This window comes from Setaria viridis, chromosome 2 (genome assembly GCF_005286985.2).
Source record: "Setaria viridis chromosome 2, Setaria_viridis_v4.0, whole genome shotgun sequence".
NCBI classification, from domain to species: Eukaryota; Viridiplantae; Streptophyta; class Magnoliopsida; order Poales; family Poaceae; genus Setaria; species Setaria viridis.
In genome coordinates, this window is record NC_048264.2 from 39240004 (window position 1) to 39267600 (window position 27597).

General features: G+C 47.2%; 2 protein-coding genes and 2 pseudogenes across 2 annotated transcripts; all 4 read right to left on the reverse strand.

The window, feature by feature from the left end:
- Positions 1-5336: 5336 nt before the first annotated feature.
- On the reverse strand, positions 5337-6672 carry LOC117846551 (probable cysteine protease RD19D). Its single transcript, XM_034727763.2, has one exon. It carries the CDS (start codon positions 6651-6653, stop codon positions 5481-5483), a length of 1173 nt encoding a protein of 390 aa, XP_034583654.2. The 5' UTR covers positions 6654-6672; the 3' UTR covers positions 5337-5480.
- A 6705-nt stretch (positions 6673-13377) lies between these two features.
- On the reverse strand, positions 13378-15307 carry LOC117842711 (F-box protein At2g26160). The gene is made up of 2 exons (XM_034723214.2): positions 15136-15307; positions 13378-14875 (listed from the first exon to the last, which is right to left on the reverse strand). The coding sequence occupies exon 2, from the start codon at positions 14863-14865 to the stop codon at positions 13663-13665; it is 1203 nt and encodes a 400-aa protein (XP_034579105.1). The 5' UTR covers positions 14866-14875; positions 15136-15307; the 3' UTR covers positions 13378-13662.
- A 1175-nt stretch (positions 15308-16482) lies between these two features.
- Positions 16483-20056, reverse strand: LOC117844383 (uncharacterized; annotated as a pseudogene).
- A 2044-nt stretch (positions 20057-22100) lies between these two features.
- Positions 22101-27533, reverse strand: LOC140221943 (uncharacterized; annotated as a pseudogene).
- Between the last annotated feature and the right edge of the window lie 64 nt (positions 27534-27597).

The window sequence follows — 27597 nt, forward strand, 5'->3', positions numbered from 1 at the left end:
AACCGCTATGCCTTGCCTGCTGTCACGCCCTCCTTTATTTCGACGCGGTGCCGCGGCGAACTGTGAGCCTGTGACTGTGTGCTCGTTGACCATTCGAACACCAACGGGAGTTGCGTGCAGAGATGGCTCGGGCCAATCAGAGGTCTTGCCGCCGATGCCACCGGGAGCTCTCGGACTGCTGCTGCGGCGATCCGCCAGCAGGTCCCGCCGCGACCCGGCCGACGCCGACCGCATCAGCGCCCTGCACGACGACCTGCTGCTCCAGATCCTCGCCCGCCTCCGCTGCGCCCACGCCGCCGCCCGGACCAGCGTGCTCTCACGCCGGTGGCGCGGCCTCTGGACCCGCCTCCCCGAGCTCGTCCTCCGCGAGGTTTTACCCCACTCGCTCGACGCCGTGCTCGCGCAGTTCGTCGCTCGGTTCGATCCCCAGGCCCGGCCACAGCCCCAACTGTCCCTCCTCGACGTGCAAGCCCCTAGCTACCGCAGGTTCACCCTTGCCCAAATCTCCTCGCTATTCGACGCTGCCGCCGGCTGCAGCCGGCGAATCTCATCGTCGGCGTCACCGCGCGGCGGCCTGGCTTGGTGATGCTGCCCCGCCTCGACCACACCAAGTCAATCACGCTGGACATGCCTGGCGTCAGTCTGGGCCTGCCCCAGGAACCGGAAGGGGATATGCCGCAGCTTGAAAGCCTATCGTTTCGTCGCTACGATGTCGTCCTAGGTGGCTTGCTCCACTGGTGCTCCGCCTTTCCATTTCCAGTTTGCACCTTGACTCTATCATGAATTCACGATCAACCTGCCGTTGGTCGAGGAGCTATTTTTGTTGGCCAATGTGCGGCTTCGGCAAGTCTTCATCATAGCCCCTAGGCTTAAGAAGTTGATATTTCATGCCAGAGAGGGTTTCATGAATAATTTCACCGTGCTGTGCTTGGCACCAAAGGTGGAGGATCTCTCATGGGAATGCACTAATAACTACACGTCTGTTTACTTTGGTGATATATACATGGTGTCTGAAGAATGTGACCATAAAGACATCAGAGCCCCTAGGGCAGCTGATGCGGCACACCTACACCATACATGGTTCGAGTTGGCGTCACGCGCTTGTGAGGGTGAACAGAACAGGAAGCTAGGACAGGCAGTCGGCAGTCCTGGTCTCAAGATCGGCTGCTCTTCCTGCCCTGACGGCTAAGCCGATTAACTTCGCAGATATAAAATGATTGCAGTTTTATGGTTGAAGAAAAGAAAAATAAGGAATCCTACCCATTTTCTTTAGGGATCAGTTCAATAAACAGCCCTCTACCTACGAAAAAGGGGTGTTTTGATCCATGGACTAATTTTTAGTTCGGATCATATCGGATTTTTGGATACCAATTAGAGGGACTAAATGTAAATTAATTGTATAAGCCGTGGCTAATTCCCAAGACAAATCTATTAAGCTTAATTAATCCATGATTAGCACATATTTACTATAGCATCACATAATCAAATCATGGACTAATTAGGCTCAATAGATATTCATCTTGCAAATTAGCCTTCATTTATACAATTAATTTTGTAATTAATCTATATTTAATACTTCTAATTAATATCTAAACATTCGATGTGACAGGAAATTTTTGTCCCGGAGACAATAGCCGCTGTGATCATCCCCCTCTTAGCCGCGGAACGGAGCCAGCAGACGCCAGCGACCACTCCTCAGGCGCCAGTACCGGCGCCGTCACCGCCGCACGGTTCGCCGTCGGGGGCCCACATGTTCCTGACGGTGGTGCTGGCTCTAGTCGCCGGGCTGGCCTTCCTCTACATGCTCGCGTGGCTCTTCCGCTATGCGCGGCGGCGGCGGGTGCGCGGGAAAGGGCAGGAGCGTGTGGGCGACCTGGAGGCGTTGCCATCGAAGCACGCGCGCGTCCTCGTCCGGCAAGAGCTGCAGACCGCGGCGGCGGCCGGGCCGCCAGAGCAGCTCATGGGCCTGTTTGCTTCAGCTTATTCAGCCGGCTTATCAGCCACCAAACAGTATTTTTCTCTCACAACAAATCAGCCGTTTCAGCTTTTCAGCCGGCTTATAAGCTGAAGCGAACAGGCCACGTGAAGGTGAAAAGGTGATCGGCGCCTAGCGCGCGTCCTGCCTAGAGACTGAAATGTGGGTCTCTGTTGAGATCAGGCAATCTGTCTATCTGGCTTCCTCTGTCAGACTCTGATTGACTTTTTCTCTCGTTGCATGTACTACGTAGGTACTTGCCCTGAGCCTTGGATCGGATGTGAAATAAAAACGGAAAATTGTTTTATTTCTCCGGGCTTGATAAATCAATCGAATTTCTAGCTCCACAATATGCTGAGAGACTCGTTTAGTGATTGGATTAATGTTAAGGATAGTTCTGCATATATTTTTTTTTAAAAAATGGAATTGTTTCCGACCTTTGCGATAGCATACAACTAATCTTTTACAACAAATTCAGCTTTAAGGCTGGTCTAACAAAAAGTAAAGGATAGTTCTGCGCATGGACGTGGGAAAGAGACGCACCCTGCAGTCCTGCTCAAACAAAGTCCGGAAACAAATGAAAACTGAAAGAGTTGGTGTTAATTTGGCTAAATTTCCTTTTTCTTTCGCCAACTTACCTAGGGTTGTCAAGTGTAGTGTAGTTTTATAGCAAAACAGACAGTTTGGTCCCCAAACTTTACACCAAGGGTCAAGTTCGTCACTTAACTTTCGAATCGGTCAATTTAGTCCCTCAACTTCCATTTTTGGCTCAAACTCATCCTTGAGCTATTGTGGTGCTATATCTTAGTATGAGACTAATGTGAAAAGTCCATTTTACCCTTGGTTCATGTAGATCAAGTATATATATATATGCTCATACTCCCTGGATACATACACACAACAATATATTTTTTTTAACTAACATAAAATATAGTTTTAAAAAATGTATGTACTCGTACGTTTTAAAATCATGCATGTACTCATACGGATTAAATTTTGATATGCAAAATGTATGCACTCATATTCTTTCATGATATACACAATTTAATGGACATATATATACTCTAAAGTTGACATGTACTCATATACTCATGGTACAGTATGCATGCTCCATGTACGTACTCATACTCTCTCAATATCAGTGTATATATGTATATATTTGTGTGTGTGTTTTCATACATATATATTTTGGATAATGATGTGTTAATTCCGGTGGAAAATTGAGGGGGAGAAGGAGCCAAAGGGCAAAAATAACTTTTCGTATTAGTTTCATATTAATATGGAGTCCCATATCAGCACATCATGTTTGATAAAAAATAAAAGTTGAGGGACTAAATTGACCATTATGGAAGTTGAGGGATGAACTTGACCCTGTGCAAAGTTTAGGGACTGAAATGGCTATTTTACCAAGTTTTATCATCGTAAACCTTGCTCCGACCTTAAGTGAGAAACTTATTGACTAGTTCTCTCTTTTTTCTCATGTCATCCGGTGTTTGCTAGGTGGTCAGATGTGCCATTTTTCTGTATGTTATTTTGACCTTCCATCCAACCCTTTTTGTCCTAGATGATTTTAGATCCGGGACTAAAATGCCTTCAGTCCCGGGTCAAAAATGAGGTACTGAAAGGATACCAACGGGAGGGGCTTTAGTCCTAGTTGAAAAGATTTGACAGCGACATCCTCCTTTTATCCCGGTTGAAAATTCCAACCCGGACAAACCAACTAGGACAACCCACCTTTATCCCGATTGGTAATTCCAACAGGAAATAAATCTTGGAATTACCAACCAGAATAAAAGGAGAGCTTTTGTCCCGGTTGGTAATTCTAACCGGGACAACAGGGCCACCCGGCCCTCGAGGCAGTGCTTCCACCTCCTTATCCTCCCTCTCGGCGCTTTCCTCTCCACGTACTTGTCTTCCTTATCCATCCACTCCCTCTCCTCTTCTCTCCACCGCCACCCCCTTCCTCTCTACTCCTCTCCCCTTCCCGCTCTGCTCGCCCCTCACTAGCAGTGAGGAGCGGCAGCGGCGTGAGGGCGGGCGGAGCGGCACCGGGCGGCGCGGATGGAGTGGGATCGAGGAGCGGCGGCGGCGGGCCGAGCGGGAGTGGCGGGGCGGGTGCGGGAGGCGGCCGGCAGCGTCGGCGTGGGGTGGCTTTTTTTATTTTTTTTAAAACTTTTGTCTCGAAAAATTTATCTGGATGGTTTTTGATAGATTTGAGGCCTACCAACTGAGATAAAAGCTGAGTTTTCTACCTGTGATCGCGTTCGTATTATGTGTGAGCAACGTGTTTGCTTTTTTCTCCTGCTACTCCTTTTATATTTCGTTTCTGCTAGTCTTTTTATATTTGGGTGCTGCTACTCTTTTAGTATTTTGCTTAGTCCTCGTTGATAGGAGTGTTATGTGGAACCATGAAACCTTGTTGTGATTTTTCATCCAAGCGGAGGTCACATTGCCCTGAATTCGTCCATGCATCGCACTAAAATATTAACTAATGCGGTATTTACATAGTGTTCTCCAACGAAATCGTAGGCCTGCTACTAGGGAGGATATGGGTAAACTTACTCTTGTTCACATCCAAAATCATATAATTATTATCCATTCCTTACCCTCCTCAATCCCATCCATATCCAATGGATAATTAACTTTGTAATATATATATATATATATATATATATATCTAATTGATTAATTATACCTTCCTATACCCTACCCTACCCTCCCCATTAGGAAATGGGTATATAATCTTTCTCCCCATTTGAAATAGGTGTGGATTTGATGAGGTATGGATATTAGGACAGTACCCTACCCTCCTCCTCATTAGAAACTGAGTATATAACCTTCTACCCATACTCTCTATTAGAAAATGGGTATATAATCTTCTACCCATACTCTCCTATCTTCTGCTCATACCCTCCCCGTTTGATCCATTTGAAATGGGTGTGGATTTGGTGATTTAAAATGGGTGTGGATTTGGTGATTAGAAAATGGGTATATAATTTTCTACCTATACTCTCCTATCTTCCGCTCATACCCTCCCCGTTTGATCAATCCCCGTTTGATCACCTCCCCGTTTGATCAATCCCCGTTTGATCAATTTGAAATGGGTGTGGATTTGGTGATTTGAAATAGGTGTGGATTTGGTGAGACACGGATACCCTACCATCTGGCAATTCGATAGTTTGCACAACGCAGGTATTTTGGTCGATCGGAGCAAAATCACACATTCAGGTACAAGTGTAGGCGTGTAGCTAGCTAGCTATTTGAAGCATTTTCCTCTACTCTCTTCTTCGATTATTCACGTATTTAAAAGTAGCAAACCGATTTCCGACATGCAGCTCCAGTTCATTCCAAGATCATCACATCAGAAGGCAAAGGCATCCTGTTATTTCATCTGTACACTATATCACACATTGCCATGTTTTTCACACGATATCGATCTTGCCAGGTCAGGAATCCCAAGTCTTCCCAGTACATGCCGGCGGCAAACGGCCGTGGTGGTGATGGATTAAGAATTCACTTGTGGCGGCGCGACGGCGACGGCGGAGACCATGGTGTCGACGCCGCAGACGTTGCTGCCGCGGCAGAGGCGGTAGTACCCTTTCTCCCCCCACTGCTCCCCCCACGAGTTCTTGATGACCCAGTAGGGGCGGTAGCCCAGACGCAGAGCCGCGAACCCTCGCGCGCCGTAGCCGACGAGGAGCACGCCGTGGTTGACCCAGGCCCGCGGGCAGATGAGCGGGCACGACACCCCGCCCACGTACGTCTGCATGAACGCCGCGTTCAGCCCCACCGCCAGCGGGCCGTGGCGGACGAGCGCCGCCCGGATCTGACCCTCGTCGCCGGCGGGAACGGCGGTGAAGTTGGCCACACGGACGGCGGCCCTGGACGGGTCGAAGCGGCAGTGCCCCGCCGCGCCCGTGTACGGGTACGCGCGCTGCTCCATCAGCCCGCCGGACTCCATCAGGTACGCGTACGCGTTCGTCATCAGCCCGCCGCCGCAGCCGTTGTCGCACTCGTTCCGCGCCACCGCGCTGCACTTGTGGTCACAGTCGACGAGCTGCTGCTCGCTGAGGTCGAGGAGCTTTCCGGTGGCGAGGAAGTTGGCGCCCTCCACGGCGCCCGTCGTGCTGAACGCCCAGCACGACCCGCACGCGCCCTGCGTCTTGACGCCGGTGACGGCGCCCCTGTCGCGCCAGTCGAAGCTGGCGGGAAGCCGTGCCACCTCCTCCTCTGTCGCCGGCGCCGCGGCGGGCACGCTCCCGTGCACGAGCCGCTGGGCATCGCCGCCGTGGCGGACGCCCGTGAGGCGCGCCTCGAACTCCTCCCGCGTGAGGTCGGAGAAGGGCGTGACCCCGTGCCGCGCCGAGGGGTCCAGCGCCTGGTGCGCCGCGGCGCGGGCGAGGTTCGCCGCGAACACGCGCAGCCGCCGCGCGTACTCCTCGGGCCCGGAGTAGCGTCGCCCGTGCCGCCGCACGAACGCCGCGAACTGCGCCTCCGGGAGCAGCCCCGGCCTGCTGGCTCGGGAGCCGCCACCGTCGGTCACCTGCCGGATGAAGCCGTCGTAGTCGGACGAGCCGGCGAGTGGCAGGAGCAGGACGAGGGCGGCGACAAGCTTGGCAGCGGCAGCCATGGTGGCGAGATTCTTGGGCGGGGTAGCTCTGTGGCACGCGTCGTCCATAAAGAGAGGAGAACGAGGAGGAAGCTAAGCGAAGTGGCAGCCATGCAGGCGGGAGAGGTGGACGCCTGTCTCGTCGTTGAACGGCGGCGGGCGGCGCGCGCCGCAGAGCGACACGTGCGCGTACGTTGCTCTTTGTCTCTTTAGCGGCCGTCAGGAAGCCACATGTTCCAAGTCTACAAAAACTAGTATTGACTACTACAACAGCAATTGCCCTCCGTCACCCGAAGTCCAGAACAGTCGTTTTCGTTCATGCCCGACAGCCAGTGGCCAGTTCAATTTTGTTCTCAGTTTTGTATAGGGAGGTTACTGTATTCTCTTGGTATAATATACCGCAATTCGATCATTTGGACAATGCAGGTATTTTGGATCGCAGCAAAAGCGCACATTCAGGGGTGTTTTGGTTTCTTGAGCTAAAGTTTAGTCCATGTCACATCGAATCTTTGGAGACTAATTAGGAGGCCTAAATATGAGTTATTTATAAAACTAATTGCACACATGGACGCTAAATGGCGAGACGAATCTATTAAGCCTAATTAATCCACCATTAGCAAATGGTTACTGTAGCAGCACGTTGTCAAATCATGAACTAATTAGGCTTAATAGATTCGTCTCGCCGTTTAGCCTCCATCTGTGTAATGGGTTTTGTAAATAGTATATATTTAATACTTCTAATTAGTATCTAAACATTCGATGTGACAGGTGCTAAAGTTTAGGGGTGGGAACCAAACACCCCCTCGTTACAAATGGTACCTATGCAGCAATAAACGTTCCCTTGTGTTCACTCACATTCTGCTACAAATGGTACCTATGCAGCATGAACATGTATCGTCCTCTGCTGACGTGGAGCAACTAATTCGAACATAACTTATAACTTGTTACCCCCTTCGACAAATATGCGTGACACACGTGTTCCGGGGAAAACGAGGGTGGGCACCCTCCATTCCAAATTGCAGATTTTTCTAGATTTATTGAAAAAAAATCTATGCATCTAGAAAAGTCAAACCGACCTACAATTTGAAATGGAGGGAGTAACATTTAGAAACATACTATTGGTTGACAAGTAATTAACATGCAGTCGCATATGTTGCATTAAAGGGGTGTTTGGATATTTTGAGTAAAGTTTAGTCCTTGTCAAATCGAATCTTCGGATGCTAATTAGGAGGACTAAATATGAGCTAATTATAAAACTAATTACACAGATAGAGGCTAATTTGTGAGATGAATCTATTAACCCTAATTAATTCATGATTAGCATATATTTGTAGCATCACATTGTCAAATCATGAATTAATTAGGCTTAATAGATTCATCTCGTGAATTAGCCTCCATCTATGCAATTGGTTTTGTAATTAGTCTATGTTTAATACTCCTAATTAGTATCTAAATATTTAATGTGATAGAGACTAAACTTTAGTCCGTGGAACTAAATGGAGTCTTAGGTAATAAGTCTTACGTAATAGAAGGCCAAGTATACATCAGCATAGGTAATAGAAGAAAGCAAGCATCACTTCCAAATATGACCCCAAACAAAAGCTCAGAGACTGCTCAGCCCCTTTTTCAGTAGCAACACACAAATAAAAAAACAAAAAGAAAGAAAGAAAAAACAAAACGCATCCTGATCTCATATGGATCATAATAATAACGCTCCCTTTGGTTTGGCTTTCGGGGTGACGTGACTTTAAAAAAAAAAAGTCAGGAGCCAAACCAAAGAGGTAGGGATACTTCTTGACTTCCAGAGAAAGTTGGTTTCGTGTAGTTCATTTTTCACAGCAGGGGAGGGGGTGCTTTCTGGAGCTTTGGTTTTCACAAGTTGGAAGAAATTATCTACTATCACTGGTTATGTTGTACCGGTTCGCTTCTTTTTTCCCTGTTTCCCTCACCTGCCGGCTCTCCCCTGCCCGGCACCGCTCCTCCTATCCCGACAGCGGCGCCCCCTACTCTCCCGCTAGCTCTCCCCTAGCTGGTACCGCTCCTCCTCTCCCGGTGGCGGCGTCCCTCCTCCTCTCCCGGTGACAGCGGGGGTGGCGTGGTGAGCTGCGGATGCAGCGGCGGCATGGCGGGTGAGGAGAGGAGGAAGGAGGGAGGGGGGGTTGAGGGTGGAGACAGGGTGGAGACGAGCGAGGGTGAGAAGCTCGACCTCACGTTTGCGGCGCTCGACCTCGTGCTCCATGGAGGAGAGCACCTCCTCGACCTGGCGCGCGGCAGAGGACTCAGCCTTGTCGGGCTCATGGCCGGCGCCCCTTCCCCCGGTGGCGGAGCAGGAGGAGGATGAAGGGGCCGGCGAAAAGCAGCCACGGGAGGAAGAAGAAGATACTGACGAGTGGAGTCTGCTTGTCAGTGAGAGAGGAAAAGAGTTCAGTGGGGTAGACTGTGAATGACACGTGGGTCCGCTTGTAAGTGTTTCCAAAAAGCCACAGATGTTTCACCAAACGACTTTCAGCTTTCTCACCGCTCATAACCTACAACAATTTTTTCCACAGACCACAGCTCACAGCTACTTTTGCAAAAACTACAACTCAACCAAACACACCCTAAACTGACATGATTAGTGGCTACCGTGCGATGGAAAGCCTGGATACATGTATAAACACACTGCACATATCAGCCACATGCCCACATGCTTCTCCCTCAGTGATCTGAAACATCAGTCAATGGTAAAATTAAACATGCATGATGCTGTTGCCCTTGCAAGCATGTGTTCATTTACCATTGGTAATAATATATAAACACTACAGCAACCAATCTCAAAAGGAACATTGGTTGACGAACCACATTGCTCTAATACTGCTGGATCCTATCTCACGCCTCATGTGTCTTTGATCAAGAGGGAACAGACCCGACTAGGACCTCCAAAGTACAAATATTAGCATGTAGACACATTGCAAACAGTTAGCATACATGATATCATGAGGTTGTTTCATTATTAGCATCATTGAACATTTGATAGCGATAACAGCAAAGTATTATCAAATTTGGCTTACACAAGAACACCAGCATCAGATCCCAGGAGCAACATCACACGATTCAAAACAAAAGCTCAGGAAGACATCTCAACCTCAGATCATCTGGCTAAGTTTTGGCATACACATGTAACACTCTGCGTGGCCAGCCACATTGTCACTAGCAAGGTTATACTATTGATAAACGCCGAAGAGGAGCATGTTCCTCGCATCACTGAGGGAAAAGCCACGTCACTGGTGCCTTCTCACCCTTGAGAGTTCTTGCGGGCTTAGGCAAGTAGGTTTTCCCATCGCTCATGTTGTAAATAAGGAAAGGACTTGTCATACCCGCCCAGAACCAGCCACTAGTGCCATCATCAAGGATGAAGATATGGTTCCCCTCTAGCTTGTACTCGGACACACAGACAGACTGGGAGTAGCTTTTGCCCAGGAACAGTGCCTGGTCATCCCCCACGCTTGTCACAACCACCCACTGCGACGAATTGAAGTCTGCTTCAAACACCTTGAATTCAATCCCTACAGGCTCAATCGATGTTCCTTCCTCATCACTGTCAGATGGCATAGCGAAGATTGTTTTGCAGACCAGAAGTAGTGCCCCACGTGATTCCACCAGGAAGTGAATGATGTTAGTGGTGCCACCAAAGATCAAGCTGAAGGTAAAGGGTCATCCAACAAAAAGGCTCGACCTGAGAGATGCTTAGCTTGCCATTACCATTTTCATCAACAAGATCAATGGCCAAAAGGTCTTTGAATTTATTGATGGCATACAATTTACCTCCATAGAATATCATGTATATGAGCGGATCATTGCTGCAGAGTGCACTTACCAACCATGAGTCAGCACCTGGTCGGCACAAAGCAATAGTCTGTTAACGATAGCAGCAACAAGGAGTTCTGAGCACACGACCACCTTGTGCATCGACATCTCAGCTTCCATGTTCAACGATGCTTGAGGCATCTGTCCCCCTTCAGTGACACGGCCATTAATAATTTCCACAGGCTCGTCAATGGGGCAGACACAAGACAGGTTAGGCAGTGTAAGGTGATCTTGGAGAAGGGATTCTTCAAGGAGCAGGTGCCATCATGTGAGAAGACAAGCCATTCACCGCAGGAGCTGTGAAAGCTCGCGCTGTCATGGAACTGGAAGGATTCACTGTGGGGTAAGCTGACAAAGTTACCACCAGGGAACACTAAACATGGGAAAGGCAGGGGCAGGCGATGCTGCTTTGAGGAGAAGCTCCAGTGTCGGCATACAGCGCTGTTGGGAGATCTTACCACGATCGAGGTGGTCTGCTTGTGCCATTGTCCAGAAAGGAATCTGCTTCAGCAAAAAAAGAAAAGAAAAGAAAAGAAAAGAAAAAGAAAAAAAATAGGGTGAACAACATAGTGAAATTGCATTCTTGTATCACAGATTAATGGTAACTAGAATTATGGAGTATAACAGCGAATGGATGCAAAAGGCTATATGATTAACACATAACACAGTAGCAACATGGAGATGTGGTTCTTCGTTCTAAATTATACCAGGTGGTTTGTGGCTTCAAAAGTGACTAGAGGTGCTCCAGCTTGGTTCCCATGCTTCACAGGTAATGTCAATGCTATTTCTAGGTGGTTTTGCTGCCCAATGTCGGGTATTTGTTAAAGTCAAGCAAAACCTCAAGCATTTTTAACCCAGTTTCTAAGTTTTCGCCTGCACACTTCCCATCTTGTTGTCTATTGCAACAAATTAACATTCTATTCGTTTTCATCGTATGTCCACCACCATAGCTGACTACCTGAGTACCTGACTCCAAACATTAGATCAAATCCTCATTCCATACCAAGTATTTAAGCAGAATAAACCCATTATGCATCATTAGACAGAACATGAGATCCTAGACTGAGAACAATTTCCCAACATTTCTGAAAGGAGGGGGAAATATATATATATATATATATTTTTAAAAAAAGAGCACACAACACAATAGACTACCAAAAATCGATTTTTGGAGCAAGATCAGTAGGTAGCAACTAACATCCATTGCAATAAACCAAGTTGCACAACGGAACATCTGGAAACGAAAATCGAAAATGCACAACCTTTGGCAGTGTGGAGACGGGCGGTCACGGAACCCTAACTAAATCATAGGAAATAAGAATGGCCAGAGCACACAAATCCCCACCAAGATTGGAGCCTTCGCAGTTACCAGCTTGGGATCCGGGTCGCGGACGGTTACGGCGACAGGTCCGGCGCGGTCGCCGGCAAGGGAAGGCAGGCAGGCAGCGTAGTGGACTAGTGGTCGCTCTCCCGCTCGCCTCCGCTGAGTCGTCGCCTCGTCGTTGCGGGGGGAAGGGAACTCTGAACTGAAGCAGCGGCCCAGCAGAGAAACAATCAAATGTTCCGTTTTCTTCAGCAGAGGGAGGGGTTCACTCTGTCTCTGTGTGGCCCAGCCAAGGATAACAAAAGGGGGCCCATGGGCTGGCTAGCTCGCTCCGGAAGCCCAATTGTTCTGTAAAAGCCCATGAACTAGTCAAAATCCAGGGCAAGGTTATCACACACTACACTAGTAGTTAAACTACAAAACTGTATTCGACAGCAGGAATATCGTGCTCTCTCAAACAGTAATTGAATTGATCTGTTCAAATTGTACAATCCCCACGGTTTGATCTAGGCGAAGGATAGATACGGTGGTATTTTCTAGCAATGCATCAGGAATTATGTGCTCTCATGACCGTAAACCATGGGTGCATTACATTTGCCTTCTTGAGAAACCAGTAATCAATCCCAAAAGAACATTGGTTCAACAACCAACATCCACCTTGCACTTGCACTGCATTTGCCTTCTTTGTAGCAGGACCAGACCCAATTTGGACAACAAAGTACAAAATTAGAATGTAGATGCATTTAGCATTGCCAACAGCACAGAAACATGCAATTACTTTAAGCCCGACAGGTAGCACAAGATTCATCACATATTCACAAGTTCACAACATGAGCAATGCAGAATCAAGTCCAATTGAGTGCTTGACGTTTTTCACTGGCTGCATACGGCTATAGGCACAGCAACCACCATATTGCCTCAAAGTAGACTTGCCACCAGACTACGGCTGGACAAATACTTATGAAGTTAACATCTACTCCTTCCGTTCCAAATTGTAGGTCGTTTTAGTTTTTTTAGGTTCATAGATATTATTACGCATCTAGATATAGTGTATGTCTAGGTGCATAATAATAAATATGAACCTAGAAAAGTTAAAACGACCTGTAATTTGGAACGGAGGGAGCAACTAGGAGCAATTAATCACCATACAATGGTCAAAGACAACACCTTAATTTAGTCCCTTCTTCAGTAGCATCTTGGAATATGATATGGATATCATCAATGATTAACATGTCACATGTGACAGAGACTCCTGATGTAACACATCACGCCAATCAGCCAGTCACATGAAAGGTTACTACCTATAAACATTAATCAACTTGGAGCTTGACCAAACAGCACTTAAATTCTACTCCCTCCATTGCAATTCTCTCCATTTCAAATTGCAGGTTGTTTTAGTTTTTCTAGGTTCATGGATATTTGTACATATCTAGACATATATTTAGGTGCATACACACATCTATGCACCTAGAAAAGCTAAAATAACCTACAATTTTAGGATGGAGTATATAATTATATACTGCATGCATGTATGCATCTCGAAACACACAATCAACCAGCACACGTGAAGCACTGATGCATACACCCATCACAAGTCAAATAAGCCCAACTGGTAGCATAAGGTTCATCACAACTAAGCTCACAATTCAAGCACTGTGCGATCCAGAATGTTCTCACAGGTACCAAGCATGGATCGAACTACGGTCAGATAATTTAGTGTTTGCTGTACTTCATAGGTTGTACAGGCACATGGCTTACCACCATATTTTCCCCAAAGGGAAGTAGCCAACATACTAAGGCCACCAAAACACTGATGCGGTTAACAGTTAGCATAAGAGTAATTAATCAACACAGAATGGGCAGAGTAACTAGTAATCACTGCCAGGGCTGCATAGTAACACCTTCACTTTAGTCCCGAGGGAACAGCCATGTCGCAAGAATCATCTCATGCTTCCAGACCATCGGCAAAGGAGAGGAGATCTCGCCATCCCTCATGTCATAGACATTGACAGAAGTGTTCTCCTCATCAAAGGAGTAGTGCACAGCATTCTCCGTTACATCATCTAAGAAGAAGATTTGGTCGCTGGACATCCCATACTGAGACGCGGACACAGCCCTGGAGCATGATCGTCCGAGGAAAAGAATGTGGTCAACCCCAAGAGTTGTCACATTCACCCACCGTGAGTGCTCGAAGTCAGCCTCAAACACCTCAAACTCACTAATCCGTCCAGCAACAATCGTGTCATCTACCATTCTGCAGCAAACCTTCCTGCGTACCATCAGCAGTGCACCACGTGATTCAACTAGGTAGAGCTTCTTGCTGCCCGTAGTGTCATCTGGGAACCAAGCGTCAAACAAAGGGTCAGGATCACCCTTGATGACCTGTCCAATTCGAGAGACCTGTGGGTCGCCGGTGCTTGGATCTTGGCTGATGTTGATGACAAGGAGGTTTTCATCATCAGCAAGGGCGTAGAGCTTTCCCTGATAGAAAGCCATGTCTTCAAACATGTGACATGGATCATACGCACGTACAGACCATGAGGAAGCCCCTGGCTGGCACATTAGAATCTGACTTATTTGTCCAGTGCCAACAAATGCTGCGACGAGGTTCGGCGAGCACACGATCAGCTTGGTTAATGTGGGCACATACTCGGCGTCCCTGATATCCATCCACGTAATGTAATGTTTACCATTTGGTGTAACATGGTCCTGATACTTCACATATTTATCAGCTGCATTTGGTGGACGGAGCCGGACGCAAGACAGAGCAGGGAGCTTCACGGTGGCCCCGGCGAAAGGGTCGAACAAGAAGCAGCCGTTGTCCCGTGGGAAGACGAGCCAGCTGCCAAAGGCGGCGCCCTTGTAGCCGACGCAGCCAAAGCCAGGGAAACGGAACGGCTTGCCGTAGGGGAGGCTGTAGAAGGTGCCGTCGGGGAGCGCGAGCAGAGGCAGCGGCGGAGGCAGGGGGAGCTGCCGCGCGGCGGCACGCCACTGCGGGCACACGGCGGCGAAGCGGGCGCGGTCCGCGTAGGCCGGGAGGAGGCGGAGCACCATGCCGGCCAGGTCCCGCGGGATCTCTGACCACGACGACGGCTGCCAGGCCTCGGCCATCCGAGTTGATCTGGCAAAAAGATGAGCCAGCAAGACGCAATATTAGAATGTGCTACTGCTCCATCATCACGGTAAAAGAATGCGCCAGGATCCAAGAATCCAGAAGCGACACATCGCAGCCAGTGCACGCTGAGACAAATACGTCGAACACCTCGCGTGCACCGCCACTGCGCACGGCGAGAGCTGCATCTTTGCGGTCGTGGGGGGTGTGGAAGGCAGGGAGTAGCCAGCATGCGCCAGAGGAGGAGGAGGGGAAGGCAGTCGGCGTACCAGAGGTCCCCGCGGCGGAAGATTGATGCGGCGGCGACCGCGCAGCTGGAGAGGCGAGGTTCCGCCCTGCTGCCTGTGCCTGCTGCCTCCCGGGGTGGGAGGGGAGGGTGGAGTCAGGAGGGGGAGTGTCTGTGTGTGGGCAACGGCAACCTGCTGGACAACGGCAACGGCACCGGCACCCTGGTGATAAAAGGTGGGGCTTGTCCCGAAATTGGATGGAGTTGGGTCTGGGCCCACACACAAGTGACTTAACTGCAAAATGGTACTGCAGGCGAGTCTTATCTCGAAATTGTGCCCCGTTGGATCTAAGCATTGAGCAGCTGGGATCTTTTTTGTGCAATCAGTACCTTAGCTGCTATATTTCTGATATACTAGATTTATTTTGAGCTTATCAGAATAATTTAATGATTTTAGCATTTAAATCTGCTTTTCTATATTTATTTGCAGTTTTTGGAATATTTTAGTGAAGCCAAATTTTAAATTTGATAATTCTTAATTTGTTTTTAGTTTATTAAATTTTTCTAGTCATAAATAAAATCTTAACTTCGAATTTTTTTTGTTAATTTTGAACCTTTTAGAATTTTTGGATGGAAGAACCAACTATGGGCCTACTTATCCATATCAATCATCCGACTTTGAATATATAAATTGGAAACTTGGCGTTAAGCATTGAGTATATCCGAAATTGAATGCAAATTATCCATTTATTTTAGCATCTAAAATATATGGATTCAGATACGGATTATTTATTTAATATCTAAACCTTTCGGACCGAGAGTTGAACTTCTGATAAATAAAATTAGTGACCACCATAATATAACCCTTGTTCGGCAAAAAGTCTAGCGAAATGTATCCTCTTGTGTATCTCATACTCCTATTGCTGGCCCTTTCAGATACCAGTGGCGTAGGGGGCCAGGCCCCCCTATGACACCAATTTTTCCATTGAAAAATTTGAAATTCAAATAAATTTCAAATATTTAACATAGTTGGCACACCCCCTAACAAGCAAAAAAAATCAGTTTCTAGCTCCGCCCCTGCCCGATACTGATCCTATGGTGAACAATGGAATGTTGTTATGCTTGCGAGCATTTACCATTGCTTATGCACATAGACCGTATTAATTGAGACTGGAGTTCTGGACCAATTTGCTACTCCCTCCGATATCCAAAAATGGAAACAAACTTAAGGATCCCTTACAGCTACATTTAAATCGGACCCAAGTTCGAACAAACCAAATGGGCAAGATAACAAAACAGATTTAAAAGGAGATTGACCTAGACGCACGTTTAAAAAGAATATAGATGTTTTGGCCGAAAATAAGGAGCCATCAAGATAACAGATCGGATGGGAATCTAGAACTTACTTTCACACCAACTATAGACCTACAGCTCAAGAAATAAGGAGCCATCAAAGCATATACGTATCATGACAAAGAACTGTATTGGCCGAAAATCGGTGGATTTTGGTTCTACCTGTCACCACCAGTAAACACAAACGCAGTTCACCGAGGAAAAGCTTTTGTAATTTTCAGCATCCAAGACTGTCTCTTCCACCATTGACACTGCTTCTGACATGCTGTGATCATTGAAGCAACTTGTGTAACGGGAGCCATATTCCATCATGTTTATTGCTAGCTCCAGTATCACCCTCCTTATCCCAGGGCAGCAAGTGCTTGGTTCTATGCTTGCATTCAGCACATCAACGAGCCGCTTCGCAAATCTGTCCTTGGTAAGACCGTCTTCTATTTCTCGAGAGAAGTCTTCAGGAATAGCTCTACATATCTGTGAACGAAGACCAATGAGGATATCTAATTCTACGCCGTCTACAACCATTATTCTTTCCAACACCTGCAATGAGAACAGCAGCTTACCGTAAGTCAGCGATCATTTTAAAATCCTACTCCCTTAGAAATTAAAGTCGACATACTTTGATAAACTCTAGTTATACCAATTTTGTAAATCCCTAAACTAAAATGTTCCGATCCATTTTCTTAGTTTTGTTACTGCACGCTTTTACATATTGTAACAATTTATTATGGCATTGTGGAATAGCTGGACGAAGCTAATTCTAAGGCTGTTCTCTAAGAAAACAAAGTGCTAACTCTATGCTTACCTAATCATCACCTAAAATAGAGCACCTCAGCCAGAGTAACAGAAAACAGTTCACAAGCACAACTAGGACAACCAACACAGATTCAAGTATCCAGGTGCAGACAAACCAAGTTGAAAGATAAAACATATAGACCAATGGTAAATAACATAATCCACTTTTGAACACCGAATTAGTAGAGCTCACCTCTCTCAAGATGTAAGATAGTTCTTTCAGGTCTGACTCTTTAAGCTCAGGTCGGGCGTGCAGGCACATACTCCACAACAAACTAGCTGCCACACACCTGTACCTATCAATGTGGATCATAGCTGCGAGTTCCTTCATAAATACATGCCTTGTATCGCTTAACATAACCAAGCAGTTGTTCACACTATCCATTGCCAACATTGCCAATGCTTGGCCAGATACCTTCCGTAGCAACCAATCAGCATCAGTACTCGAGGGTCCATCCGGAGTGAGAAATGTCGTCATCAACCTGGTAATGATTACTTTTATGCGCCCAATCGCTTGCCTTGCGTTTACATCAAGGGCAAGGTTTTCTCAGGATTCCTGCCACCAACATCCTCAATTCTTGACTGCTCATGCTATCTCCGAGGATCTCTGCAAGGTTTCTTAGTAGGAATACATTGTGTCGCAGTTTTTTAACGACGTCCCCTTCAACGCTTATGAGCCTGTACAGAACCTTCAGTGATGACTTCACCAAGACCTTCCGCTGGGTGTCAGAATACGTGGTGTTACTTCTGCAGTGGTCTGTAAATCCTATGATTTTCACAATAAGGCCACTTGCTTTAACGATTTCCGCACAGTTGTCCTGATCACAATAAGGCCAGCAAGGTTGTGAAGAATTGACATGCCTAGTGCGGGCAGAAGATCCTGCTCTGTCAATGGTTCCTCCTGAGGCACTGACCAGAATTCCTGAATCCGTTTCCAACATCTGAATGCCCAGGAGTTCTGTTCGGAAATGATAATCTTCTGAGAGGTTGAGTGGCCTTGATTTTCTAACAGTGACAGGTAATTACCAGTTTCCAAAACTGCGTCTTGCTTTTCCTCTTGGCTGTCAATGGCACTCAAAAGTGGGTTTCCTATTTTCTGTTGGTTCCCATAATCCAAAAGTACGGATACAACCTGAATTGTCCCAGGAATAGTGACGACTCTGAGACTCTTTGCAACCTCAGCGGTGATCACTGCCACAGATAACCTGATAGTTGTGTCCTCTAGGGTTGCCCAGTCCAGCATGTTGATTAATGTGGCCATCGTCTTTGTAGAAGTGGTAAGCTTTGAAAGGAGACCTGTCCTGGTCGGCTCCCTTTGCAGAAGGCTGTGCATTATCCTGATCCCATGGAGCTGCATCTTGGGCGAGCCTGAGTTAAGGGAATCCATGGCAAAGCTGATGAGGCTGGTCTTCTTTGGAGCAAGAACATCCCTTTCCATGCATTTTTCCAAGGCATAGCGGTAGTAGAAGTCGATGGATTCTACTGCCCACTGGCCTCTGAATCCACCGCGGCGGATGAGGGATCTCCGAGGGATGAATGAGAAGATCTCGAGCGTGCAGGCTATGAGATAGAGTACTCCTTGGCCGAACACCATGACATAGAAGATATTCAGAGATGGCGCGAGGTTTGTATTGGCAGGATTGTTTGGATCACCATCACCGTACTCATGCCGTATAAGACGCTGCAGCGAGACCACGACACGAGTCGCTGCAGCTGGGATTTGCAAGTTGCCAAATGACACAACCACCACCTCTGACACTTGGTATGAGATGACGAAGTTTCTATAGTATCGATGATCATGCACGGTCGCCGTCATCACCAGCGCAGCAACCATGCACATGTCCAGCATTAGCCGACGCCAAAACACTCGCTTACTGCCCAGAGCACGATCTACTAGTTTGGTGATTCTCTGGAAGCGTAGGCGGCTGATTGTGAGTAGAAGCACTGCTAGAAACAGAAGATGAAACCCTATCCATTTGGCCATTGTGTTTCTCAAAGTGACCTTGGTCGTTAATCTGTTGCTGTAGCTGTAGCGATCTCGTCGTACAGAGGGAGCCAATAGGAGGACTGCCACTAAGGGGACACACAGAGATGCGGCACGGTGCAGCGGTGTCTTAGCCAATATTAGTTTCCAAGCTCTTGAGGACAGAAGCTTACTGATCGCAGCGGTTAGTATTAGCATGCTAACAATAATCAAGTAGTTAAGCCCTAGAGGGACGGGCAAAAACCTCTTCCGGATCATCACGACCAGGTAGTTCAGAATATCGGAAAGGAATACGATGATGAGCAGGCCATTCCAACCAAGAGGCCTAAGAGCACCTCTGGTATGGAAGAACAATCGGTAATCCAGTTTGTTGTTGCGGCTGAACATCCTGAAGTACATGTATAGTCCGCAGACTGACATAATGCATATTTTTTTTCGAGAAAAAAAGAAATGCAGATCAAGGCAGGCAGCACAGATCAAATGGCCGTGTATCATGCTTGTTGATGCTAGTTTCGCGTTCAACTACATAATAATTATGTAATGGAGCACGATTGATGAAAAGGAATATACGGTGCAAATTGCGGTAAAGAAAGAAGGGTGTTATGTCATACCTTGCGGCTTCAAGAAAAACTAATACAAAGTCGTCGATTGGGCGGAGCACCGTGGGATAGCCACCTAGCTGGACGACGGTTGCCCAGGTGAACGCCAGCGTGCCGAGCGCGTTGCCGACCCTTTCGATCACGGCGATCGAGCGAACGAAGCAGTTGAGCGGCTTCTCCGGCGTGGCTGCCTTGCCCTGATGCCCTGCGCCGCCGGTGGTGCTCTTCTGCGCCATGGCTTCCACTCTCGCGCGAGCCTCCACTCTATTGCGCAACGCCATGTAATTAACCCAGTGGCAGTAAGCTACTAAGCTTTCCTGAGATGGATCTACTTGATATTCTTAAGACGAAATTCCGTCAAAAGAACGCGTTCCGGGCAGTGAGCGTGACTGAGTAGCCATTTGGAGGATGGAGCTTCTTCAGCTCTTGAGTCACGGTCGGCCTGAAGCTGCAAGATTTAATTTGTTTTTTTTTGACCGGGACCATGTTACTTGTGATGTTCTGCACCGATTGGAACAGGTTGATCTCAGCCCAGAGGAAAAAGGCATGTTGCTGGCGCCTTCTTCCCTGGCTGTGGCAAGGTGACTGTTCCATGGCTCATGTAAATTCAATAGGAGTAGTGTATACTTTGGCCATTAATAACTTCATCAGCCTCCTCAATGTGGCAGTAATGACTACTAATGACACAGGTCAGGGGGCGCCAAGTTGACCTTCGAGGAATTGAAGTGTCACCAAAGTGCAGGTGCCAAGACAAGCCACTCACCGCAGAAGCTGTGGAAGTTGGCACTGTTGGGGACCTGGAAGGATTCAGTGTGTGGTAATCTGAAGAAGGTGCCACCATAGGTGTCATCAGTCATCACTTGCCCCAGAAACAGTACCTGATCATCCACTTGTAAGTGAAACCTCAATGTTGCTTTGCGGAGACGCACCATTTGCGGCCAGCGGCCTACATCAGTGAATCTGATGCGAGCAGTGTCGGATGGGTGGCAGGTGAGGATGTTGAGCTCTAATGGGAGGTCCTACCATGATTGTTCATGTGCTTTATGTGCCATGCTGTTGAAAGCAACCTGCTAAACAAAAGCGCAAGAAAGGGGTATCTTATAAATAAGAACAAAACAGGGAGACACTTTGCATGTTTGTAAATTGCATCACAATAATCAGGACTTAGGAATATATGACAAGACATGGGATGATACTGCCCCATTCAGGTTTCTTTTTCTTTTCCCTTTTAATTCCAGTTACCCCTGCCCCTAGGTTATTAGTTATAGGTCTTCCCACGCTATGCAAGTGAAGTTACTGTTTTTTCTGGATGCTTTTATATGTGGGAGGAGATTGTGATATCTATAGTATTCAAATTTCCCTTCTTGTGTTAAAGGATTTTTTGGCAACCAATTACGAATTTATTAGGCCGAATAATCGAATGTCATCCCATATCTTCTAGGAAATACAAGAACAAAACCAAGTAAAAAAGGACGCCCAACCAAACCATTTTTTTTTAAAAAAAAGCATTCCATCAATCTGCCAGAACAAATATCCCCAGATGAGCTTAGTTTACTCATGTTTATGAAAACTAAATTACGACATTATATTTTCTGTGATCTTTCGCATAATCAGATAATAATGATAAGGCCACCTAAGAATTAATTTCCCAAAAATAATAGAAAGACTTGTAATAGCATTTCTTCATGCTTTCTACCGACTAATGCAAAAAACTAAACCAGATTCAGCCAAACAACAACCAGAAGATCTTGAGTTGAGCATCTTGACTAAATAGACATGGTTTTGTGATCTTTTGCATAATCGGTTTAGAGCACGGTGCCCAAACGAATGGCGGCGCCCTTATCGGTCCAACCGTAAGGCAAGGAAAAACCTCCGGAGAAGAGAAAGAAAGGCTCAGCCAGACACACACGATGACATGAAGTGACGGAGGAGTAAGAAATCAAAGAAAAGAATCATACTAGAGAAGGGATCAAGGATTGTGCTCCTTGGTTACCAGTTCAGATCGCTGGCTCTCGATGGTGGTGCTGGCGTGTCCCGGGCAAATGCCGCCGCCGACCTCACCTCCGGTCTCGTTACCGGCTGCAGGCTGTGGAACTGCAAAAGGGCTCGAACCGCTCACTGGGGGCCTGATGGGCCTACGGAGCTTGCGTGGCCCAAGTGATTTTTTTTTCAGCACCACTGTTAAAGAAACTCCAGCTGTAATCTGGAGCACTTCCTGTAATTAAGGAACGTATGCATCTCAAAGCTCGCAATCAACCTTCACATTGAACAACTGACACATACACGCATCACAAGTTAACTAAAGTACAGCTGGAAGAACAAGATGCATCACAATTTTAGTTCATAACATGAGCATTGGACGAACAAACTCCAAGGTCCTTGCGAATACTATGCGTGGTGAACTACGGTTAGATGGCCAAGTACCGGTACTGATACCGTGAGCATTTCACAGTTTGCCCAAAAACAGAGAGGGAGCAAACACACAAAGTTCACACAGATGCTGATGCAGTTAACACCTTGCGTAGGAGTAACCACCTTAACATGATCCGAAAACTAGTGATCCACTGCCAAGACTGCATAGCGAAGCCTTGACTTCAGTCTCAAGGGAAAAGCCATGTCGCGAGAAGCACCTCGTGCTTCCAGACCAACGGCAGAGGGGAGGAGACCTCACCGGTTCTCATGTTGTAGACACCGACAGAAGTGCTCTCCTCATCAAAGTAGCATTGCGTGGCATTCTCCATTTCATCGTCCAAGAAGAAGATTTGGTCGCTCGACATCCCGTACTGAGATGCGGACACAACCCTGGAGCACTGCCGTCCAAGGAACAGCATTTGGTCATCCCCCAAGGTTGTCACACTCACCCACCGTGAGTGCTGGATGTCAGCCTTGAATACCTCAAACTTGTTCTGTCCAGCCACGATCATGCTGTCTGAAATTCTACAGCAAATCTTCCTGTGTACCATCAGCAATGTGCCACCCGATTCGACTAGGTAGAGCTTCTTTACACCCGTAGTGTCGTCCGGCCACCAAGCTTCCAACAAAGGGTCAGGATCACCCTTGATGACCTGTCTGACTCGAGCAACCTGCGGGTCGCCGGTGCTTGGGTCTTGACTGATGTTGACGATATGGAGGTTCTCGTCATAAGCAAGAGCGTAGAGCTTTCCCTGATAGAATGCCATGTCTTGAAACTGCTTACACTGATCATTCGCGCGTACTGACCATGAGGAACCCCCTGGCTGGCAAACTAGAATCTGACTGCTATCACCACCACCCTTCATGTAGGTGCTGCCAAAGAATGCGGCGACAAGGTTTGAAGAGCACACGGCTATCTTTATTTACTAGTGCCAACTTCTCCGAGAACTTCATATCCATCCATATGAAGCCAATGCGTGAAGTATGATCCTCACACTCAGCATACTTGACAGCTGCATTTGGGGGACGGAGCCGGATGCGAGACAGAGCAGGTAGCGTCACGGTAGCCCCGGTGAAGGGGTCGACCAAGAAGCAGCCGTTGTCTGATTGTCTCGCGGGAAGACGAGCCACCTGCCACAGGCGACGCCCCTGTAGCCGGCGCGGCCAAAGCCTGGGAAACGGAACGGCTCGCCGCAGGGGAGGCTGTAGAAGGTGCCGTCCGGGAACGCGAGCAGCGGCAGTGGCGGGGGCAGGGGGAGCTGCCGCGCTGCGGCGCGCCACTGCGGGCACACGGCCGTGAAGCGGGCGCGGTCAGCGTAGGCCGGGAGGAGGCGGAGCACCAGGCGGAAGGTTGATCTGGCGGCTGCCGCGCAGGTGCAGAAGCAAGAGCGACGCTGCTGCTCCTGCTCCGGTGGAAGCGTGGTGTATGGGACTGGGTCACTGGGAGTGGGAGCGTCTGCGAGACTGCGAGTGTGGACTTTGTTTTTAGGGACTTGTTACAAATATCTTAAGGCAGATTTAACAGCCAAACTTGCCTACCAAACTCAGCATATATAGCATTTCTTGTGATGGTGTGAGCATTCATATTGGAGCACCTGTTTCATGAACAAAATCAGCAATACCAAAATGTACTGTTGTAGCCTTTATCTCCCTGATGATATGGTCATGAGCGGCCACTCCCTCCTTGATTCCTTTGATCACATTAATATTGTTCGAGGCTAGCATGAAGTGTTGAACCATGAGGTCACTCGCCAACGCCAGGTCTTCCCTGCACGCAATAGCCTCGACGATCTCTGCATCTAGGAGTCCATGGGCTTCCAGAAAGTTTCCTGCAGCATCCCTAGCAATGATACTGCCACTACCTTTCTTGAATTCTTCGAAGTGGCTGCATCGACATTGATTTTAACAAGGCCCGATGGTGGACGGATCTACCGAGGTGGCACACCTTGGGTACGTCTCACCGACGCCGCATGCACTATTTTGATCATCTCTAGGTCAGCTATAAAATTGTTCACAAAACAGTGAGTAGATAAAGGATTCTGAAAAAAGCTCTCGTGGATCGCCTTCCTGCGAGCATACCAGATGGCCCAAAGAGTGACCACCATCCTCGTCAAATCCTCATGCTTTAGCAGGCTGATGATAGCCACTAACCATCCCCTAGGCTCAGTCTCTTGAGTTTTACTCATCAGCCGTTTAATTTCCTCGCGTTCCAGAATCCACACACATTTCGCCATCTTGCACTCTATCAATGAGTGCTTCCAAGAATCAGGCATACCACAGATCGAACAGGTGCTTCGAGTAGCCATGTTCCTATGATGCAATACATCACTTGACGGTAAGGAGTGATAAGCAAGTCTCCACAAGAACACATGTATCTTTGATGGTACCTTAACTTGCTATAGCGACTTCCATTTATTTTTCTCAGACCTTAAATCTGATCTCCCAGTATTATTCTCTAGATACGCTATAGCTCATTCTTTGTTTACAACCAACATCCTGTAAGCTGAATGAACTGAGAAAATACCCCTCTTTTCATGATGCCAAGCCTAGAAATCCCCTTATTTCTAAGTGCAGAGGGGTATATTCAGAATCGCGTCAACATCAAACGGATAGAAAACAACATGAAGCTTTTGAACGTCCCATGAGGCCGTCGTGTGATCTACCAGCTTGCTAATGCGGAGAATCTGTCAAGTCCATTCTAATGGAGCAAAGATAATTTGCTCCTAGAATCCAATTTATATTCCATATATGTGTTGATTCTCCGATTCCGATCCTCCTAATTAATCCTCCTAATTAATGTTGCACTTTGGTTTGATCATCTCATCCTAAGCAACCCAACATGTTCTCCTTTTTTCATCCTTGCTACGCCACCAGAAGTTCCTCAATAAACCATTGATGGCATAAACATATAAGAAGCTTAAAGCAGTACATCGAATAAGTAGGTATAGCCTGCGCAACTGATTTAATCAGTACTTCCTTGCCACATGACGAAAAGCACTGCTCCAGCCAGCCCTGGACCATTTTCCACCCATGATCTTTAATATATTTGAAAGCCCCGTTAGTGGAAACACCCACGTCTGTCAGCATGCTCAGGTATTTTTCACTCAGAGATTCATTATGGACATCAAGTGCTCTCTTGATCACCTCACGAATAGACAGTCTGCAGCCCTTCGTAAAATGAATCGAGGACTTGTCCATATTAATCCTCTGTCCACAAGCTTGACAGTAAATATTGGGTACCTCCTTCATCTCCTCTGCACTTTTCCTATTAGCTCTGAAAAATAGTAGGCTGTCGTCTGCGAAGAGTGAGTGAGACACCACCGGAGCCGATGGCGCCACTTTAATCCCATTGAGTACGGACGATTGATTCCTAGCTTTTAGCAGGCACGAAAGGCCCTCTGCTGCCAACAAAAATAGATAGGGAGAGATAGGATCTCCTTGTCGGATACCTGTCGACGGTTTAAAATTATCAAGTCTATCACCATTAAAAAGAGCTGAAAAAGAGACAGTAGTTACCAGGCGCATCACTATCTCAACCCAACATTGGTGGAAGCTCAATCGAAGCATGATCGCTCACAGATAATCCCACTCAACTCGGTCATAAGCTTTCCTCATGTCCAACTTCAGAGCACAACATCTCCTCATGTCCAACTTCGGAGCACAACATCTCGATTCACAAGGCCTTTTCCGCTTCTTGAAATGCAGACATTCATATACCAATATTATGTTGTTTGTAATAAGACGCCCAGGTACAAATGCAGACTGATCTTCTGATATAACCTCAGGCAACATTTGCTTCAGCCTATTTACAACAACTTTCGAGGCGATCTTATATAGAACGTTACAAAGGCTTATAGGCCTAAACTGGCCCAACTCCTCTGGATCTGCCACCTTGGGGATTAGAACAATAAAATTATTGTTTATTGATGTAGCGTCCTCCTCCCCTCTCAAAATCCTCAACACTATTGAGGTAACTTCAGTTCCACATAAGTCTCAATGTCGCTGGAAGAAGTGTGCTGGAAAACCGTCAGGTCCCGGGGACATTGTCGGAAACATGTAAAACAAAGCTTCTTTGACTTCCTTCTCTGAAAAGGCTGCAAGTAAGTTATTGTTCATTACTGCAATAACCTTTGTTGGGACTGTACTCAACACTGCCTCCATGTTATTGGTCCCTTAGAAGTATACAACTCCTTGTAGAAGCTAGTTGCTAGATCGCTCATCTCCTGGACATTTTCTATCACCTGTCCATCTGGTTTTTTCAACCTTGTAATCTTGCTTCTCCTCCTCCTTCTGTTAGCTTGGATATGAAAAAAACCTAGAATTCATGTCACCTGCAAAAAGCCACATAATTCTGGAACGTTGCCTCCATATTATTTCTTCTCTATGGTTCAGTTCCAAAATTTTCTTGTTAATCTTAAGCTCCACATGAGTTGGACTCGTCCTCTGCGGGTCATACTGTAGCCGCTCTAGCTCTTGTTTCAGCCCGTGCAACTCCCTGCATACATGCCCAAATGTGTTCCTGTCTCACATCACAAGGTGGCTAGAAACTTTCTTCAGTTTGCTATGCAATTCCCACAGGTCGTTGCCTCGTTCTCCTTATGCCATGACTCAAGCAGAGAGTTAGAGAACTTAGCATGGGATTCCCACATAATTTCATACCTGAATTGTTTCTTTCCTTGAGGCCGTGGCTCCTCCATCCTCCAGCTTAGCAAGATCAACACATGATTCGAGGCGGCTGCCGACATATGCTTGCACTTCACCAAAGGGAACGTATGCTCCAGTCCGGGGTTGCCAGAGCGCGATCCAGCGCACCCCACAATAGGAGCCCCCATCTACCTTCTTTCCATACGTCCAACTATGGCCTTCATAACCTAAGTCATTTAGGCCACATACATCCACCATCTCACGGAATTCGGCAATTTGAGCATGACTTCTCTCCTGTATGCCCACGTGTTCTGTTCAATGTAACACTTCATTGAAATCACCAATACACAACCATGGGAGGTGCAATGATGACTTGATATGTTTCAACATATCCCACATCTTGTGCCTCTCGTTTGTTTGTGCCTCCCTGTAAACACAAGTCAAACGCCACTGGTCACCATCCCCTTCCTGGACTAATGCATCAATGTGGTACTGAGAGTAAGGCAGCAAAGTCACACTTATATTATTATTCCAAAAAATATATAATCCGCCACTGCGGCCCGAACTACTGACAGCAAAAGAATTATCAAAACCAAGAGTCTGCTTCAGTCCTTCCACCCATATCTTGTGCACCTGAGTCTCAAGAACATAGACCATCGATAGGGCAACATCCTTCGCCAGCTTGCGAAGTTCCTTAATTGTCACGGCGTTGCCGAGTCCG